General features: G+C 39.8%; 1 protein-coding gene across 4 annotated transcripts in view; it reads left to right on the forward strand.

Annotated features, from left to right (window-relative positions):
* rgl3a (ral guanine nucleotide dissociation stimulator-like 3a) overlaps positions 1-9,269 on the forward strand; it is a 33,660-nt gene extending 24,391 nt beyond the window's left edge. For all 4 annotated transcript variants that reach the window (XM_074628872.1, XM_074628871.1, XM_074628874.1 and 1 more), the window contains 9 exons: positions 250-300; positions 1,731-1,817; positions 1,923-1,955; positions 2,516-2,637; positions 2,754-2,849; positions 3,193-3,328; positions 4,360-4,626; positions 6,774-6,888; positions 7,214-9,269. In XM_074628872.1, coding sequence (XP_074484973.1) covers positions 250-300; positions 1,731-1,817; positions 1,923-1,955; positions 2,516-2,637; positions 2,754-2,849; positions 3,193-3,328; positions 4,360-4,626; positions 6,774-6,888; positions 7,214-7,368 — 1,062 coding nt within the window. In that variant the 3' untranslated portion in view covers positions 7,369-9,269. The remainder of the gene's footprint in view (positions 1-249; positions 301-1,730; positions 1,818-1,922; positions 1,956-2,515; positions 2,638-2,753; positions 2,850-3,192; positions 3,329-4,359; positions 4,627-6,773; positions 6,889-7,213) is intronic.
* The last annotated feature ends 9,891 nt before the right edge of the window (positions 9,270-19,160 follow it).

Here is a 19,160-nt window from a genome sequence, read left to right on the forward strand (position 1 = left end):
CAAATAAAACTACAAATAGAAGTGGCTAGTTGGGCACTAACTAGTACTTAATGCAGAGTCACCCTCCCACACCCAACAACACCCTGTCAGCAGATGCTCCACCCTGAACACAACAGTTGCATAACAGAATGTTCTTTGTTGCCATGTCACACCCAGTACTCTCACATTAACTACCTTAATTATAGTTATTTTGATTTATCGACGCTGACAGCACAGGACGTGTCTATTTCCTTGTCTGTTTTTCTGCAGGATGGGACTCATGCAGATGGCAGTGCCACCCCGAGCTCCGTCTCCAGACTTGTAAGAAAACAATCATCATTTTTTTCTAAAATAACCTTTTGGTTCCTCAATTTCATGTTTAACCACCAAAATAAAGTTAATGTGTCAGCTATACCAGCCACTTAAAACTGAAAGGTTATTTTTCTCTGCCTGGATCATCAATTCTACTTCCCTATAAGTCACATGTTTTCAAGCTGATATTATTTGCTGAAGTAGACACCAGATTTCCAGTTCCCTCCTCTTCTTCAATCTGTTAGTACACTGACAACTCACACGACTGTTAGTTTAACGTAGTCGTACGTAGGTTAAGGGTATAAAAGCTGACGTGTGAGCAGTGTTTCTCACAGTCTGACAGTTTGCTTAGTCCGGGTGGGGCTGTGTGTGAAACGTTTTATACCCCCATATTCACTCTGTTTAAATAGTGATAGACGTGTGTTTTCAGTTGTCTGTGTACAATTCTGCTTCAGTTACAGCAGATGCTTTTATTTTTATTGACATGCCATATAGTGAGTGGAGTCAACATTTCGTCCTCATGTTTCTTACTTGAAGCTAATTACCTCTACCAAGGCCAAAAGCCTAGGAGGGAGGTTATGTTTTCACCGGCGTTGGTTGGTTGGTTTGTTTGTTTGTTTGTCCGTTTGGACGATAACTCCAAAAGTCTGCAATGGATTTGAATGAAATATTTTGGAGGGGTGGAGTGTGGGACAATGAACAATCCATTCGATTTTGGTGGCGATCCGGATCATGATCCGGCTTCGGGAATTTGTTTTTAATGACTCCACTCAGCCTGTGCATTAACACCACAGGCCACCACAGGTGGGCAGCGACGTACATGAAACCTGCCTTGGTGAAGGTCTGCGCTCTCCGAGTGCACTTCTAGTTTTATATTAGAGCAACATTTAGGAGGAGGATTTATTTCTAATAATCAGAATCCGAAATACGTGAATTGGGACGTAACAGTTGCTCTTATATGAACATAAAGAAATCCAAGAAAATAGAAATAAAGGGGTAAGTAACATGTACATTTTGTACATAAAGCTACAATATATAAGGAGAAATATAAGTAAATAATAAGAATAAGAAATGAGAATATAAGAAATATGTACAAATAAGTGCATTGAAGACATACAATATAGAACATATTACCACAATGCAAATTAGTCAATACAAAATGCTGAGAAGTGGGATCTGTTAAGTGTATTAAATTATAGTATAAATATGAATTATATAAGAATATTTCTTGAAATGTACAGTATGAATGCCGTATTAATGCTAGAGTATTGCACAGTTGAATTATTGCACAAATTATTGTACAGCTAAGTCAGTATTGAAATGAGAATAATAATAAATGATGGGGTAAGTAACTAAATATTATCAGCTTAGAAATAAGTTGATTTTTGTCAGCTGTGCAGCCTTAGTGATAACCAATTCCACTTGATATGTGTCGTCAGAGCTTCAGCAGTGGTGTTGTGCCGTACCTCGGCACTTACCTGACTGTCCTCACCATGCTCGATACAGCACTGGCCGACACTGTGGAGGTTAGTTCACATCACACCCACAAACCCACCTGTTGTTTTAGTTTGTTCTGTTTTTATGGTACTTTTTATGATCTGTAACACTGTTTGTTTGTTTTTTCCTCACAGGGTGGACTCATCAACTTTGAGAAACGCAGACGGGTAGGTGGCGCCTCCTAGTGGTGTTTTGCATGCATGACTGATTGTTCTCAATTTTAATAGCCAGTGCTGATGTATACGATATTTTTATGTTCTGCCATATTCTGTTCTGTGATTTAATCTGACCTCTTGTTTTTTATTTTATATTTATTTTACCATGAATATTCCTATTGAGATTTAAAATCATTTTTACAAGGGAGACCTGGCCAAGATGGCAGCATAAAAAAAGATTTATTTATTTTATTAGGGCTGTCAATCGATTAAAATATTTAATTGCGATTATTCGCATGATTGTCCATAGTTAATTGCGATCCTTCACAAATTAAGCACACTTTTTTAATCAAATTTTGCGTAGGTTTGTAGCATTATTTAGTCTCTTTTGCTGCAAGCTAGTATGACATTGGTATCAGTGGATTCTTTAGGTTTTCTAGCTTCATATGATGTCAGTTTGCGTTAATGCGTTAAAGAAATTAGTGGCGTTTTACCGGGTTAACGAGTTATCACATTTACTTTGACAGCCCTGGTTTTATATATTTTTTCTGTTTTATTTATTTCTCTTGTAGGAGTTTGAGATTCTCTCTCAGATTCGGCAGCTTCAGGCCTCCAGCTCCCGCTACAACCTACCAGTAAACCCTCATATCACCCACTGGCTGCAGGCACATACACTACTCACAGACCAAGAGAGGTGAGACACACACTAACATCGCTGCAATACAATACGAAGATACTCAGGTGGAGTGGAAGACTTTTGCAAAGCGTTTTTGCATAATTTCTTAATTTATCTTTCTTTGTCTCCTGAAGCTATGAGCTGTCTCGTAACCTGGAGCCTCCAATCGACCCCTGTCCCAGCTCTCCCAGCTCATGGAGCAGTCGTCTGCTCACTAAGAAACTTGCCTCGTAAGTCTGGAAAACCACCTCTAACATATAACCACAGCTGCCCGGTTATGACATTGACTGTGGTGATATAAATCCTCAGCCCCTTGTATGTAAGACCCAGAATACTTTAGATTTGTTATGTTAATGGTAGGAAAAATTCTATCTGCATCCAGATACACATATACAGTCATGAGATGTATGGGCCTGATTGTATTTTTAATTCAAGCAAATGCAGTAGTTGATGAGGAAAGAACGAACATCCTTTAAAAGATGCCTGGTTCTTTACCTTGCCCGACTTTTAAAAATGGATTGAAGTTTCTGTTTCGGGAGAAGGTACACAACTAAACTGTGTTTGTGTGTGCAGGTTGCGAACATCCAGCGACAGCTCCCTCAGGAAGACCCACGCTGACCAGATCAGTGTGTCGTCTTCTGGTTCCAGCAGTTCAGACATGGAGGACCTCTCTGCCCCTCAGCCCTCCCCACTCAGACGGAAACTCAAGGTGAGCACCGACAGCCTCCTGTTTCTATAGTCAGAGTGTGTGGAGGTCAGCAGGGACATGGTTTTAAAAACAGGGATTTTCTACTTAGTTGGTTTAACCTTAACCATAGAACAATTTTTGTCTCTTTAGGGGGGTACAGGGGGTCTTTAGGGGGAGATAGCAGGTCAACAGTAGATGTCACATAGAAGTGGTGAACATCATCTGAAAGCTGGGAACCTGAAGATTAATTTGAGCTCAGCACTGTGTGTCAAGTTGTTCTAGCCATAAACCAGAAATAAAAAAATAATGAATTTAAATAAATTGTAAAAGTGTATAAGGGTTTAGAACATTACTATATTAGTATCTGATGGTCATCCCCATGCTCTATTATTACTCATAAGTTGTGGCAGCAATTTTTGAGTTGATACCATTTGTTACACAGATTTGGTGCTAAATTTAATCCTTTTTCTTACCACTCAAGAATTGATAAATATGATCAATAATCCCTCCAAAATATCACATTAAGACACCAAGACCTTTAGGAACACCATAGAAAAAGCCATGCTGTGATTTGGAATCAAAAACTTTTGACATTTGGGGATTTTGGCTACCTGAGGCTGGTGCTGCGTGCACATTAATCGTGACGGGAAAAAGAAAGTATTTTTCTCTCAGTGAAAAACGTAGTCTCCTCAAAGCTTATTGCTTAATAAACTGCCAAAAACAAACCAATGAAATGCAGCAGCAAAACTTGGTCCTACCATGTGTAGTCTACTCAAACATGGAGAAAGAAAACTAATGCTCCTGTGATTGAAGCCGCCCTCATCAAGTGGATTGATATTGCCCGGTCAGGTAATGAACCCCTTGAGCGAGCCTACAGTAAGCTATATTTTACATTACTGTACTGTATTATAGTTTATTTGAGTTATACACAGTATAGTCATTTAATTTGTACAGTCATTTGAAAAGCATTTGTTATAGTGATCAATTTGACCCGGACTATAAGCGGTTTCCACTGTATTAATATTTTCTTTCCCTCTCCTCCCCTCCCTCAGTCTCTCTCAGGGTCTCTCCACAATGTTGCAGAGGATTTCTCCTCCAGCTCCATGTCCTCCTCCTCTCACAGTCTTTCCAGCTCCTCCTGCAGCTCCTCACATCCAGACCTCAGCTCTTCTTCTCTGGTCCTGAGCCCAGAGTCGTCATCGTCCAGCTGCTCCTCTCAGGCCTCGCTGCCCCTCTACAACAAACAGGTCGCCGACTCGTGTATCGTTAGGGTCAGCGTGGAGTCCGTCAGCAATGGAAACGTCTACAAGAGCATACTGGTAAGAGCAACGGTTTTGTAATCTTCTGATTCTGAGGTCAGCCAGCTTATTTTTGGTTGACTTGGTCATAACACTTCTTTAAAAGGAAAGTAGAAGGAAAAACAAACTGAAAGCAGAAGAGGAAGGACTTGGTATGGCTATCATTTGTGTCAGCATCATTACATGGAAATAAAACTGACATGTTTCATTTAAGAGTATTTAAAAATAACACAAAAGATTTGCGCATGATCAGAAATCTAAAAGTTTAGGATTTTTTCTGTGACATTTGCAAATAAGCTTCTATGTTGTTATCAGCCCAAGATTTCTGAATTTACCTTTAAAGACAACATTATCAAATTAGACTACAACCAGTGGGCAACCTCCGGGTCTGAGAAGTGAAGCCAAAGCTGAAGTGCCTTAAACTTGCATATAACCAGCAGGGGGCGACTCCTCTGGTTGCAAAAAGAAGTCTGATTGTATAGAAGTCTATGAGAAAATGACCCTACTACCCACTTGATTTATTACCTCAGTAAACATTGTAAACATGAGTTTATGGTCTCAGTCACTAGTTTCAAGTGTTCATCTGATGTTCATTTAGTAAATTATGGTCCCATTTAAAGTCAAATAGACCATAAAGCAGGGTATGCTTTAGGGAGTGGCTACCTTGTGATTGACAGGTCGCTACCACAGCGTTGTCCAGTCTGGGTGTTGTCTGTGTTTTTGTCTTACAACTTTCACAGTGTGTTTTCAGTTCATGAAAGTTAACATTAACATTTTGGTCACCTAAAAATGTCTTATTCAGCGTTCGGTTGTACTTGGCTCCACCCTTTCAAGTCACATCTGGTTGCAAAAAAACAAGATTTTTTAAGTGAATGTAATCAATAATTGTATAAAGAAATCTAAAATAACGACGAAGATGTTCAATGCAAGTAACCAAATGAATTCACAGTTCACACTATTTTACTTGATAAATGATCTATACAATAAGTTGATTATCAAAAACTGTTTTTACTTTATCTCATTTGAAAGAGGCGCTGGTATCTCTGAAAATGTAATCACTTTTTGAAAGGCAGGAATACCTACAAAAATATGTTCTAAAACCCGTGTAGAAAACATGCCCCCCCCCCAACAATCATTTCTTTAAATAAATGCAGATCCACCACTTTGCCAAGGAAAGGTTTCCCTCTTTTCCTAATCTCCCTCCTGCCACAGTGTTAGAAAAACACATCACTATAGCTTTGATGAATCAGAATTCAGAATCAAGTATTCAACAAAGCCGTGTAATAAACAAAATGAAAACTAAAGGGGAGGACGAACTTGGTATGGATCTGACTGAGGAACATTGGACAAAAGCACTGAAGAGGGTTCATTCCTCATTGTCATGTGCTGGACTGGGGCTCTTACAATTTCAAGTTTTGCATAGGGTTCATTTAAAGGACCAGTGTGTAACAATTAGGAGGATTTATTGGCAGAAATAGAATATAACATTAATAATTATGTTTTCTTTAGTGAATAATCACCTGACAATAAGAGTTGTTGTGTTTTTGTTACCTTAGAATGAGTCGTTTATATCTACATAGGGAGCGGGTCCTCTTCACGGAGTCCGCCATGTTGCACCGCCATGTTTCTACAGTAGCCCAGAACGGACAAATCAAACTCTGTTAACTTTTCCTATTTGGGCCGGAGTCGATAACGTTACTCGCTCCTGTTGCCGTCGCTCTGTCTCTCTATCTCTCTCTCTCGCTTCACCACACTTGTCACATGGGAAAAGTTTCCGTTGGTTGTAATCTGCAACCTCAGCACTAGATACCACCAGATCATAAACACTGTTCCTTTAAGCAAAGCTGATATATATCCTGAGACAGTCGCTGACTGTAACAGGTGCTCCTTCTCCCTGGCCAATCTAGTGCATGCATTCTGCGCACAAAAATGAAGGGTAATGTAATGCATATATATATATATATATATATATATATATATATATATATATATATATATTCTGTATAATACTGGTAATGTAATGTGTGTGTATGTATGTATACATGTGTGTGTGTGTGTGTGTGTGTGTGTGTGTTCTAAATAAAAATGACAGGCTTTCAAATGTAGGTAATTGTCACATGTATAGTTGTGGTTGTATTTTGACATCTGGCTGTCCGTCTCATCCCTAGCTGACCAGTCAGGACCACACACGTGAGGTGATTGAGAGGGCTCTTGAAAAACACAACATGGAGGACTTCGGCTCCCATAATTTCAACCTCTGCCAGGTGCTCAACAATGGAAAAGGTCAGTATCTTCCCCTCGGGCTTTTCTGTCTAAAGTTTGCAGGTAAAACCTGCTCAGAACAGGATTAACTCCAAAGCCTCCTTTTCTGTCTTTTTGGACACGGAGTCTCTCCTTTTGTCAGTTACTTGTGATCAAAGACACAAGCAAGATCACCAATGACAATCAAGTATTCAACAAAGCCGTGTAATAAATAGATTTAAAATGCCGGCATTTCCAAAAATCACTCTGAGAAATATCTGTAATCACTAACAGTAATAGGAGCAGATAAAGTGGGCTGATGGAAAATAAAACTGCAAAACATACATCATTCCTCTTTCTGCCTCAGATCTCCAGATCCCCGACAAAGCCAACGTATTTTATGCCATGTGCACCTCCGCCAACTATGACTTTGTGCTGCGTCGGCGCTGGACGAACCACAGGAGACATCTGGGCTGCTCTTCCAGTCCTGGAGCTCAGCCCAAGAGCCGTTTCGCTAAGTGAACAGCATCTGTCCTGGCTGACTGTCAGGAGTACATCTGGAAGACACAGGAGCTGCTCATCTGCAAACACCTGCAACCCAAACAACAACACGTCTGTGGCCGTTTGTAACTACTCACCGCCATGAGGTCGTCACTGTGCAGCAGACATGAGCCGCTCTGAAATAGAGACTCTCGAGCAACCGAGCTTCGACTGAAAAATAACCTTTGAGGAGTTCTCATCAAGACGGAGCAACACTGAAATGTGTTATACCAAGAATCACTCTGGACTGTTCAAAGAGTGATGCAAGAGGAGAGAAATATCCAAGTACATAGAAGAAGAAACTGAGGAAGAAAACAGGATTTTTTATTCTCATATTGTTCTCCATCGTCTTCAACATCTTTGGATAAATGAACCACAATTCACCCAGGACCTCTTTTTTTCCTAAGATATACCCAATTGTATTGATGTGGACATTACATGGTGGATTACCGCGCATCATAAAGTGCTTCAGTTTTCACGGCCGCTAAATACAAACAGGATGAGGATCAGCTGGTAATGTGTCATTATTCTGCAGGAGAAAATGTGGCAGCAGAATCAGGCTGGCAGATTCTTATCTGGGATTCGTACAGCAGACGTGGGACTTTTCCTTCAGCCTGTGTGGGCGAATGAGTAACTGACTCTTTTAACCACGCAAAGCAGAGTGACTAAGTAGGGATGCTCACTGATGAGTCAGCATTTCAGTCGTGCCGAGCGCATCGAAGAACAACAATACTCCCCCTGAAATGGTGTTAGAAACACTGTTTGCCTCATGACATTGAGTTCTCATTTGTCCAGAGAGTCGCTCGGTAATAAGTATTAAGTCGTCTCCTAGTTTAGGATTTAAATGTTTTAATGTAACTTAATGTAATTTTATTAAATGATTTAATGCATTTCAGTATTCAGCTTTTAGAGCAAAAGTGGCATGAAGAAAATGTGTTAGTTTTGGATTCTTCTCTTCAGTCTTAAATGTTAAATTGCTTTCAGACATATGTGTACTTCAATTGCTTCGATGTCTCATAAACTCAACTCAAGTTTGCATCATTTTGATTGAAGGAAACTGACTTTGTACTGTAATTAAACGAAGGAGAAACTGTATGTGAGCATACTCGGCGGTCTTGCCTCGACTGTCGCATTCATGTCCGAGGGTTTGAAGAGGAGTTGTGTAGCTGACATAGAAGTATCTCTGGTGTGTTTTCCTCACTGATGATGATGAAGGCTGCTACTCAACTACAGTCTGTAATCCGGGGCGATTGAAGAACAACAGGCCTTCTGCTGTGAGTGCTATGAAGCTCACTCCAGCTGTGTGGGGCTGTGAATGAGATCAATCTGAAGAATGGGTTCATGTATGTGAAAATGAAGTGTCCCTGTATGTGAATATTGACATATAAGACCATATCAGTGATGTGAAATCCTCCCCGAAACTCTTAAAGCAGCTTTCTGCAAGTATTAAAAGAGAAATTTTGAAGGTAAAAAGTGCAATTTTAGAGTGGTTCACATTCCTGTTTAAAGTGAACAAAAAGCACGCTGGTGAAGTTTCTCCTCAGTTTTGGGTGGGATTTTGCATCTCTGTTATAAGTCAGGTGGAAGGTCGTTGACAAAGGTCTGGTAGGTGCAATAAATATGACATATGAAGGAGGAGTCAACAGAGTGACTTCTGCTGTCTGTCTGTCTGTCGACTGTGTTGTTTGTAGGCTTTTGTGTTAGTTCTCTCCTTCATTATGTTTGAGATGTAAGAGAAGTTGTCAACGTTACTGTAATTCAAGTCTACATGTTTTTGTTCTAAAATTTTATTTCAACAGATTTTTTATTTTTAAAGTCTAATCTAAGCACTTTCTGTTTATAGTTAGTATTTCATGCCCACCAATAAAACCAATTTACTATCATTCATAGTGCCTACATTGTTTTGTGTTTTATCCCGAGAATGGGACGACAACACAGAAAACATCACGGCTGTCGTAGAGGCTTTATGTTTTCAAGTTGTCCGCCCGTCCATCCCATTCTCGTGAAGGTCATATCTCAGGATTGCCTGGAGGGAATTTCTTCAAGATGAACTGATTAGAATTTGGTGGTCAAAGGTCAAGGTCACTGTGACCTCACAAAACCCGTTTTTGGCCATAACTCAAGAATTTATATGTTAATTATGACAACATTTCACACAAATCTCTAATAGGATAAAATAATTAAGTGATGACTTTTTTATATGCATCAGACCGGCACATACGGGTACTTCAGAAAAGGTCAATGTTGTGCCCCCTTTTGGGGGAAAGAAAACCAAAGATCCCATACACTTCAATGCAATTTGACGAATGTTTGGATTGTAACTTTGACAAATTTGTATGCATTCATCTCTTGTTATACAAACGTTAGTTTTATACACATGTCTAATAATTTGTTTGCGATCTTACCTGAACCTGAGCGTTCGCGATACCTTCATAAATTAGATTATTCAATGCCATAACTTGGGAGCAGAAGGGGAGATTGTGTATCATATTTCACATTTGGTCGCATACTGAATTGGTGACACTAATCTTGGGTGCCCACCTTGAAACTGTGGTGAATTTTAATGACCCACATACAAGGAATTTGACTCTGTTTTTTTGTTTCTCTCATTGAACTTACACATCGATAGACGTACAGCAGATCAAGAACAACAAAGCTTAACAAAGTCCTCTCCCTGGATGACAACCTGGGAGGGGGTAGGGGGGGGGTTTGCTGATATTGAGCTTCAGGTGATTGCCGTTGCACCTCGTGACGAAGCTCTCTAACAGTCGTCTGTAAAAATAGTCCCAATGTGAAGACAGCATGTTTCTCACTGGAAATTATTCACTGGAATCATACATGTTAATATAGTGATAACTTCCATTTTGCCAAAAATACTCCTAACCCCGTACCATCCCGCCCTTTTTTTTTTTTAGAGGGGTAGGGGTGGGGGACAGGGGATGTTCAGGGGAGACCCCTTTGAAAATCGCCATGCCAGTTTTTCCTCGCCAAAATTTAATGTAACTTTGTAGCGTTATTTAACGTTCTTCTCGAGAAGTTTGATACCAATGGATTCCTTCGGCTTTGTAGTTTCATATGATACCAGTATCTTCATTCTAGCTTGAAAACTCAGCCCGCAACAACCTCTGAAAGACAGAATAGCGGCCGGAGGGTTAAGTGGTTAAGTCAAGTCAAGTCAAATGTATTTCTATAGCACATTTAAAACAACATGAGCTGACCAAAGTGCTTTACAGACATAGGCAGAATAAAAACAGGTCAACAGTGCAGACAACAAAATCACACACATCCACAGACAGAGACCAAGATCAAATCCATGAGTAAAAGACTGTTATGAGCTTTATAAAAGGCCAATTAGTAATCACAATTCAAGTACATTCAAAAGCCAAAGAGAAGAGTTGGGTCTTGCACTGTGCTTTGAAGGACTCTGTAGAGGGAGCCGATCTGATGTGGAGAGGCAGTTTGTTCCACAGACTAGGGCCCGCAACTTAATACCTTTTTGAGTCTGGTCAGACATGGATGTAAACTGCAACTTGACTGGATGGCTTAGGCATACAACTGCGAGGCGGTAATTCGTTTAATAATTATTTTTGCTTATGATTTTGGAATTTCATAACTCCAGAAAAAGAGGAAAGGCTGATATTTGGGCCCTTGATATCAACATAAGGACCACTGTTGTGATTAATATTAAATTTAGGCTTCAGTTTATAATTATTATTTGTAAAATTGACATGAGTTCTGGCTTTGTAGGTCGGCCAGGGATAATCACTGAAACTACAGCTGAAAGTCTGGATAAACGTAATGATTGTAGCCGACCACCAGGTGGAGCCAAACACCAACACTTTACATGTTTTGTCTCACTGTGCTCACCCCACCGCCTACCACTCATAGACAAAACAAACTGGTTTATCCTTCAGACAAACAAACTGGTTTATCCTGCAGGCACACATCCAGTCTTTTCAGGAGTGACCTACATTTTAAGTAACGTAATGCAAGTTCAGATAAAATCTCTGTGTGGAAACAGTGTTGCCTCAGCAGTTAAAGGGATCAGATTCAGATGAGAATCAAACAAAAGAGCAAACACATATTATTGTGGCTAAAGATCTGCAGAAATGGAGCTGAAAGCGAGTGAGGAAAAGGAGAGTCGGGTCAACGGGGTCGTTCCCCTGCCTCTGCATCCTAACAATGTGGGAGGTCAGAGGTCACAGTGACAGATGTGTGTGTGGTAGAGGGAGGTCGTGACCTGTCTGGCCAGCTCTGCTGCATGTTGTCGGAGCTCCAATTTCCATATTTTGAGTGTGTGTGTGTGTGTCTCTTTTATTTCTTCTCCTCTATTTATCCCTTTTTAACTCAGTTTTTTATTTCCTTCCTCCATTCTCTCCCTTTTATCTGCCGTAACAATACTAAAGTTTATCTAATCTGACCTGTTTGTGTAGTATGTGGTGAGTAATGGTTTGTAAACAGACCCATCGTTCATATATGTGTGATGATTACATGTATTAGTTTTGACTGACACCACCTATACAGGATGTCTCAGTGACACTAAAGTCACATGCTCACCTTATATTACATCAAGGCACTTGTGTGTTTTTTCCTGAGGGAAGAGCAGAGTCTGTGTTTTTTTCCTCACTTGTTGTTTCTTGATGTCCTCTTCTGCCCCGGGGCCTCGTGGCTAAACGAGTGGTAATGACTTCCAGTGTGCACGGGGCCGGATAAGGCCACTTTCCTGGCAGGAGCTTCCAAACTGTTGAATCAATCGATTGGCCGACTAACATTCAGTCCACTGGCATCATGTGAGAGCCGAATATAAATTAGTCTCAGTTCACCAAGGCTTGACTCACGGAGGATTCACTCGGGAGCTGCTGAAATTGTTTTTACATGTATTAGTAGTTACATGATTTGTGTTTCATGGTATGTTAGGCCTGTAGCAAAAATCAAATCATCATTAGTAATAACTCAGACTGGGATGCAAATAATAGTTTGTTTGTGGCCAAAATCTTTTGATACGTTCCATATAAACATAGAAATGTTTTGGTGAGTGGGGCACCCCGGTCACCGACCATGACAGTGTTTTTCCTGGCTCAGAATGGACTTTTGGGGGGTGACTACACACGACAGTGAGCACGATAAGTCCATGTACGGTAAAGGCTATGAATCTGTGTTATAGAGCCGGCTGATACTGGATTTTTGGGGCTGATATCAATATATCGTCCAATATATAAACAACATTTTTTTGCAATGATTTCAAATGTGGTTATCAAACACTTGATACAAAGACATGTAATGATGCACCTTTAAAGTAGCAGTAGGCAGAATGTTTTTGGCATCATTTGTCAAAAATTTGATAATAACCTTTCAGCATATTGTTATTCAAGTATTCTGAGCGAAAACTAGACTTCTGCACCTCCTCATGGCTCTGTTTCTTAGGCTTTAAAAAATCTACCCCGAGACGGGAGACTTTAGTCAATCACAGGTCATTTCAAAGAGAGAGCGTTCCTATTGGCTGTTCATTCAACGGAGACAGCTGTTAATAACTTGCGAACTCCAATCAAACGGTCAAACTAGGCAGCGCTGATCAAATATGAATCAATATTCTGTTACTGTAATGCCTATTTCCTGCCTCAAATGTTTTCAGAAACATCTTGTAGTGTACTCTCTAGCTGTAAAATGAGAAAAATTTGCTCCGGCTGGTGGGCGGTGCTTGGTATTTCCTCAACTGATCTCAAAATGGCTGTCAGGTCATAAACTTTATCATTTTACAGCTAAACAGTACACTACAAGATGTTTCTGAAAACATTTGAGGACAGAAATAGGCATTACAGTAACAGAATATTAATTCATGTTTGATCCGAGTTTGTGAGTGATTGACAGCTGCTCAGAGTCGGCAAGACTCCAGCTCGGCTCTGATTGGTTGTTTTCCTCTGGTCTGTGAAATCTTGCAGATGCCATCAGGAGCACCGGAGAACACAGAGGCACATGATTTTTGTTGTTGCTGTTATTTCTATTCTGTATAAGTACATTGAGAGCGCTGCATAAAACTGGAGTCAAATTCCATGTAGGCTACTGTATGTACTTGGCAATATAAATCTGAATCTGATTCTTGTGGATGGATATTTTACAGTTTAACAATAAACTTAATGTCCAAAACGATATCTGTGCACTTAAACTACACTGGGAATTAAATCATTATAAATAACTATAAAAAAAAGAAATAAAAAAAAAAGGCCACTCATCAAAAGTCAGGTGCTCAGAAAAGAAGGGTCGTGTCTAGAAGGGAAACAGCTAATTGGGGAAACTCTCGCGAGATGATTAAGGTTAGGCATTGATCTCGTTAGTTAAGGTTAGGATAGGTCGTCGGGCAGATTTCGCAATTTGCGGGCTCCCTTCTAGACACGACCGAAAAGAAAACGGCAATGAACTGGGCGCATGCGTCGTAGTTTGTTTACACACTTTGACCTCTACCAGATGGCCTTCCTTCAACACAGGTAGCTTCTCTTTGGTGAGTAACCTAGTTAAGAACAACACTTTATCTACCTGGAGAAGCAGCAACACAGTAAGAACTAGAAAGCACTGAAAGAGCACCTGTAGGCTACCTGTCTACCTGTATCAGGGCTGCCTAATCTTCTAAATGTGTTATTTCAACTACAGAAAATGTGTAGCCTAGAGGTTTGTCATGTACATCTGGGTGTAGCTCTGTATCAGAACAGACATGGGTATTACATAATCATGCTTATTTTCTAACTGCCTGGAAATGTGGTTTTGTGGAAGGATAAATGTACCAAATTTGTGCACTGGCCATACATGCTGATTTATGAGTTATGGTGGTTAATATCAGACAGGCATCACATATAAGAATTTGGAAACTATTCATTATAAAATATACCCACAAAATTAAATATTTTTTTTAATTTGAGTCAAGTCAGCACACTGACACACTGACAGCTGTTGTTGCCTGTTGGGCTGCAGTTTGCAATGTTATGATTTGAGCATATTCTTTATGCTAAATGCAGTACCTGTGAGGGTTTCTGGACAATATTTATCATTGTTTTGTGTTGTTAATTGATTTCTAATAATAAATATATATATATACATTTGCATAAAGCAGCATATTTGCCCACTCCAGATTATAACGAACAGATAAAAAATGTGCAATTAATCCTGATTAACTACAATCATGCAATTAATCACAATTAAATATTTTGATCGATTGACAGCCCTTTTTCTCCCCTATTTCTAGCAAATATCAAATAACAAATTTGTGTATGAGAGACTGAAACATGCAGGGATATTTTGAGGTTAGGGTGTACATTTTCATGTAAACATGCAATAATTTTTTCTATAATTTAATTTAGTCTAATTATTTTGCTGGTGATCAGAAGATAACAAGTCATGAGGAATACGATCCTCTGTGGCCTCCTATAGAAAAACAGAGCTCTTTGTAACTTTTCTTTAGGCTTTCATCAGAATAAATCAATTTGAAAAAAACAAACCTTTAACATTCCTTGCTGGAAAGTCAATCAAAACGTCTACAAAGAGTCACATAACAACTAAAAAGAGACACAAAACATTTACAAATAGATGCTAAATGATTACAAAGAGACACAAAACAATTACAAATAGATGCAAAATGTTTACAAATAGATGCAAAACGTTTACAAATAAACGCAAAACGATTACAAAGAGACGCATAACAATTACAAAGAGATGCAAAATGGTTACAAATAGATGCAAAACGTTTACAAATAAACGCAAAACGATTACAAAGAGACGCATAACAATTACAAAGAGATGCAAAATGGTTACAAATAGACGCAAAACATTTACAAATGGATGCAAAACATTTACAAATAGATGCATAACAGCTACAAAGAGACGCAAAACGATTACAAATAGATGCAAAACGATTATAAAGAGACTAAAAATGACTACAAAGAGATGCAAAATGGTTAAAAATAGACGCAAACGTTTACTAATAGACGCAAAACAATTACAAATAGAGGCAAACCATTTACAAATAGACACAAAACGTTTACGAATAGACGCAAAACGATTACAAATAGATGCAAAATGATTATAAAGAGACTCAAAATGACTACAAAGAGATGCAAAATGGTTAAAAATAGACGCAAACGTTTACTAATAGACGCAAAACAATTACAAATAGAGGCAAACCATTTACAAATAGACGCAAAACGATTACAAATAGATGCAAAATGATTATAAAGAGACTCAAAATGACTACAAAGAGACACACAACTACAAAGAGTCACAAAACAACTACAAGGAGACGCGAAACAACTACAGAGACACACAAAATGATTGCAAAGACATGCAAAACGACTACAAGGAGACACACTTATATATTTAGTCTAAATCGGTCTATATGGAGAGATATGCATAACGTGCAACATGAGTTGCATGTCTGCTGTTCACTCAACTGAGAATAATAACCAACGACTAATCACAGATTAGGGTTTTCTTGCATGTGAGGCAAAGGCCACTGTGTGAGCATGCCAGCAGTAAAATGTAAGCATGTGAGCATGCATTTGATCGTGTGTGTGTGTGTGTGTGTGTGCGTGCGTGTGTGTGTGTGTGTGTGTGTGTGTGTGTGTGTGTGTGTATGTGTGTGTGTGTGTGTGTGTGCGTGTGTGTGTGTGTGTGTGTGTGTGTGTGTGTGTGTGTGTGTGTGTGTTACGGTACACAACGTCAGTGGGAGAAGATTTGCTTACATGCTCATGTAAACATATTTCTAATGCCTCTTTTGCTGTGTTTTCTTGTGTGTGTGTGTGTGTGTGTGTGTGTGTGTGTGTGTCCTGTGGTGGCTGTAGTAGCAGATCTGTGGTGTAACAGTAGACAGATGGGAGAAATGGCTAAGACTAATCTAAAGAGGTTAATCCACTTAATAACCACCACGAAGGATTGCAGGTTACCTCACTCACCACAGCTTCAACATGTTGTTTGTCAGTCAGGCTGCTGCTGGAGCACCAATAATGTTGGCTTACATGGAAAATGCAGACTGTGCATTAATCCTGATGAAACAGCACAGTACCACCTGTGTGTACTGTATCTGAAGCATCAACGCAATATAAATATGTGGGTTAAAGGATAGACAAGTCTGTTTTGACTCACATGTCTACATGTATATCTCTGTAATAATGTATCCTCTCCATACTGACTGTGAAGAGAGGTGTCTTCCTAAATATACAGGCCTATTAGTACTAGTTTAAGTGTTTCCTGTGCAGAGATTTCTTGCTGAGCAGGGCAGCAGAGTGAAGCGATAGTAACACTAAAAGGGAATTTATTCCTGAGAGGAGCATAACTTTGGAAGACTCGATTTGGCAAACCCAGACTGCTAAAGCCTCATATTAGTTTAGCTAGAATGAGGACTGTGGATTTTGTCCGCCCACCTTTTCCATTAGAGTTGGCTAACAAGGGATCTCTACACAGGCAGTATGAACAAGAGGAGTGATTAGAGAAAACTCTTTCAATGTCCATACGGGCATTTGAGAATTGTACAAAGATAGACTTGATGAAATCAGAAGCTATCTTTTAAGACATACATGCAGCTAGGGCTGACCCGAATGCTTTGAGGCTTCGACCGTTGCCAGGGTAATCAACCTCCAAATCAGTATTCGACTGCTTTGTTTTAGTTAGTTTTTTATATGTATATATATTTAAGTATGTAATAATAATGTATAAATCCCCAAATAGTCCATGATATACGGAAATATCCCACAACGTTATTCATATTCAACACGAATCATTAATAGTTATTTTCAGACGGATGTCACTGTTTGTTGTGTTTAGAGGTGCGTGTGTGTACAGTAGTCCGGCAGCACCAGGCTGCGTCGCGAAGCTTCGAATATCTTCGAATATTTCTCGACAAAACTTCAAAGCCCAAAAAATTGTATTTGGACAACCGTTTATGCAGCTAGGTGCTTTATCACGTATTTCAAACTGAAAAACATACCCTTTATTTATTTGGCAGCTAAAAATACAAAGCAGTCTTGGTGTGTATGATTTCGGGGGATCTATTGGCAGAAATGGAATATAATATTCATAACTACGTTTTCTTTAGTAAGTAAAATAAGTATCGTTGTGTTTTCGTTAGCTTAGAATGAGCTCTTCATGTCTACATAGGGAGCGGGTACTCTCCAAGGAGTCCGCCATGTTGCTCCGCCGTGTTTCTACAGTAGCCCAAAACAGACAAATCCAACACTGGCTCTAGAGAGAGCCTTTCACGTTTTTACGTTACCTGAAGGCCACCGTAGTTCTTCAACACGCATGTGAAACTGCGGTAACGTGAGCCACAAAACTGTGGTAACACCAGCCGCCGTCTGACTTCCGTTTTCTTAAAGTAATCGAGGCGAAGGTCCTGAAAGATACCACACAGTTGCCACGGTTTTCACTCTGCGTCTAGGAAAGGGAGGGGTGAGCAGAGGTAGTTGCTAGAAGGGATCCCCAAAACCGGGGAAACTCTAGTGAGGTCGTTAAGGTTAGGCATTGACCTTAAATGATTAAGGTCAGGATTGGTTGTCGGTTTTGCAAGTTTTTGCATATCTCAGATCAGATTTCGCGGTTTGGGGGCTTCCTTCTAGACACGACCATGAGCATATAAACCCTTATTGCCTTCCTGTAAAGTGTTACCAGAGTTTCTTATAAAGGCAGGTATTCTACCTTCTCTCCATGTTTAATTAACTTTATTGATCTCCCGTGAGGTTCCAGTTAAAATATTTATGGAACAACGTGGCAGCTTGGATTTGAAACTGTGCACTTGAGTTAATGTGTTCAGGGGCTATTAGTGTACTTCAGTAAAATATTTGTTTTGTACACATACAGCTCACAAATATGAATCATTTTAAGTGGAAGAAGGGGAGAGACATTTATAACACCTGAGTCAGAGTTGTCTGGCAACTACGTGCGAACTGTCTGGACTGAATCAGTATTCATCATCAGATAGCATGAAGCTGTTCTTTGGTGTAATGTGAAATAGTAAAATAGGTAAAAGACACTCAATGTACAAAAACCCATCACACCTACTGTTTTTATTAGGCTTACTTATGAGATGACTTCCCCGCTGATTACTCTTAACAATTTCATACATTACATAGATTTTGATTTAAAAAAAAAAAAAAAAAAAGACTAGACAGTTAGATATATAATAGTAGATATAGTAACAGATAGAGAATAGTTCAACATTTGGGAAATACTTCTATTTGCTTTGGAGCCAAAATTAATTTTTCAGCACCGGAGGTTGCCGCTTGGTGCGGTGACTACCTTACCTTGCACGGCAGCTGGATTCTCAGGATGTCACAAGATCACGCGATAATCGCGGATCACACAAGCGTCAATTATGCGTTTGTGTCCGGCAAGCCAGATCACGGACCAATCAGTGTCCTGAGAGGAGCTACTGGCAGCTATGGGCGTGGCGTAGGTGTGTGAGAGAGATGTGACGACACAGAGAGGTGATTGTTCGTCCTAAACAACAATGGCGGCTCCTGAAGAGGTTAGCGTAGGTGCTGCAATAGCATCAGTTATATCAGAACTGGAGAGTATCCTCATTGAAAGAAGAACAAAGAACGGCACTGAAGGCTGTTCTCGATGTATACATGTTTTCGCTCTTCTCCCGACTGGCTTCTGCAAAGGTTTGATTGACAGATGGTTCATCCAATCACCTGCCTGCCAGTGCCTGCCCTTTTCCGAACAATTTCCAATGACCGCACCTCAGATGGTTCTGTGTAACAAACCATCTGGCGGGTCAGGTTAGTGACTTCCTG

This window comes from Sebastes fasciatus, chromosome 3 (genome assembly GCF_043250625.1).
Source record: "Sebastes fasciatus isolate fSebFas1 chromosome 3, fSebFas1.pri, whole genome shotgun sequence".
Taxonomy (NCBI): domain Eukaryota; kingdom Metazoa; phylum Chordata; class Actinopteri; order Perciformes; family Sebastidae; genus Sebastes; species Sebastes fasciatus.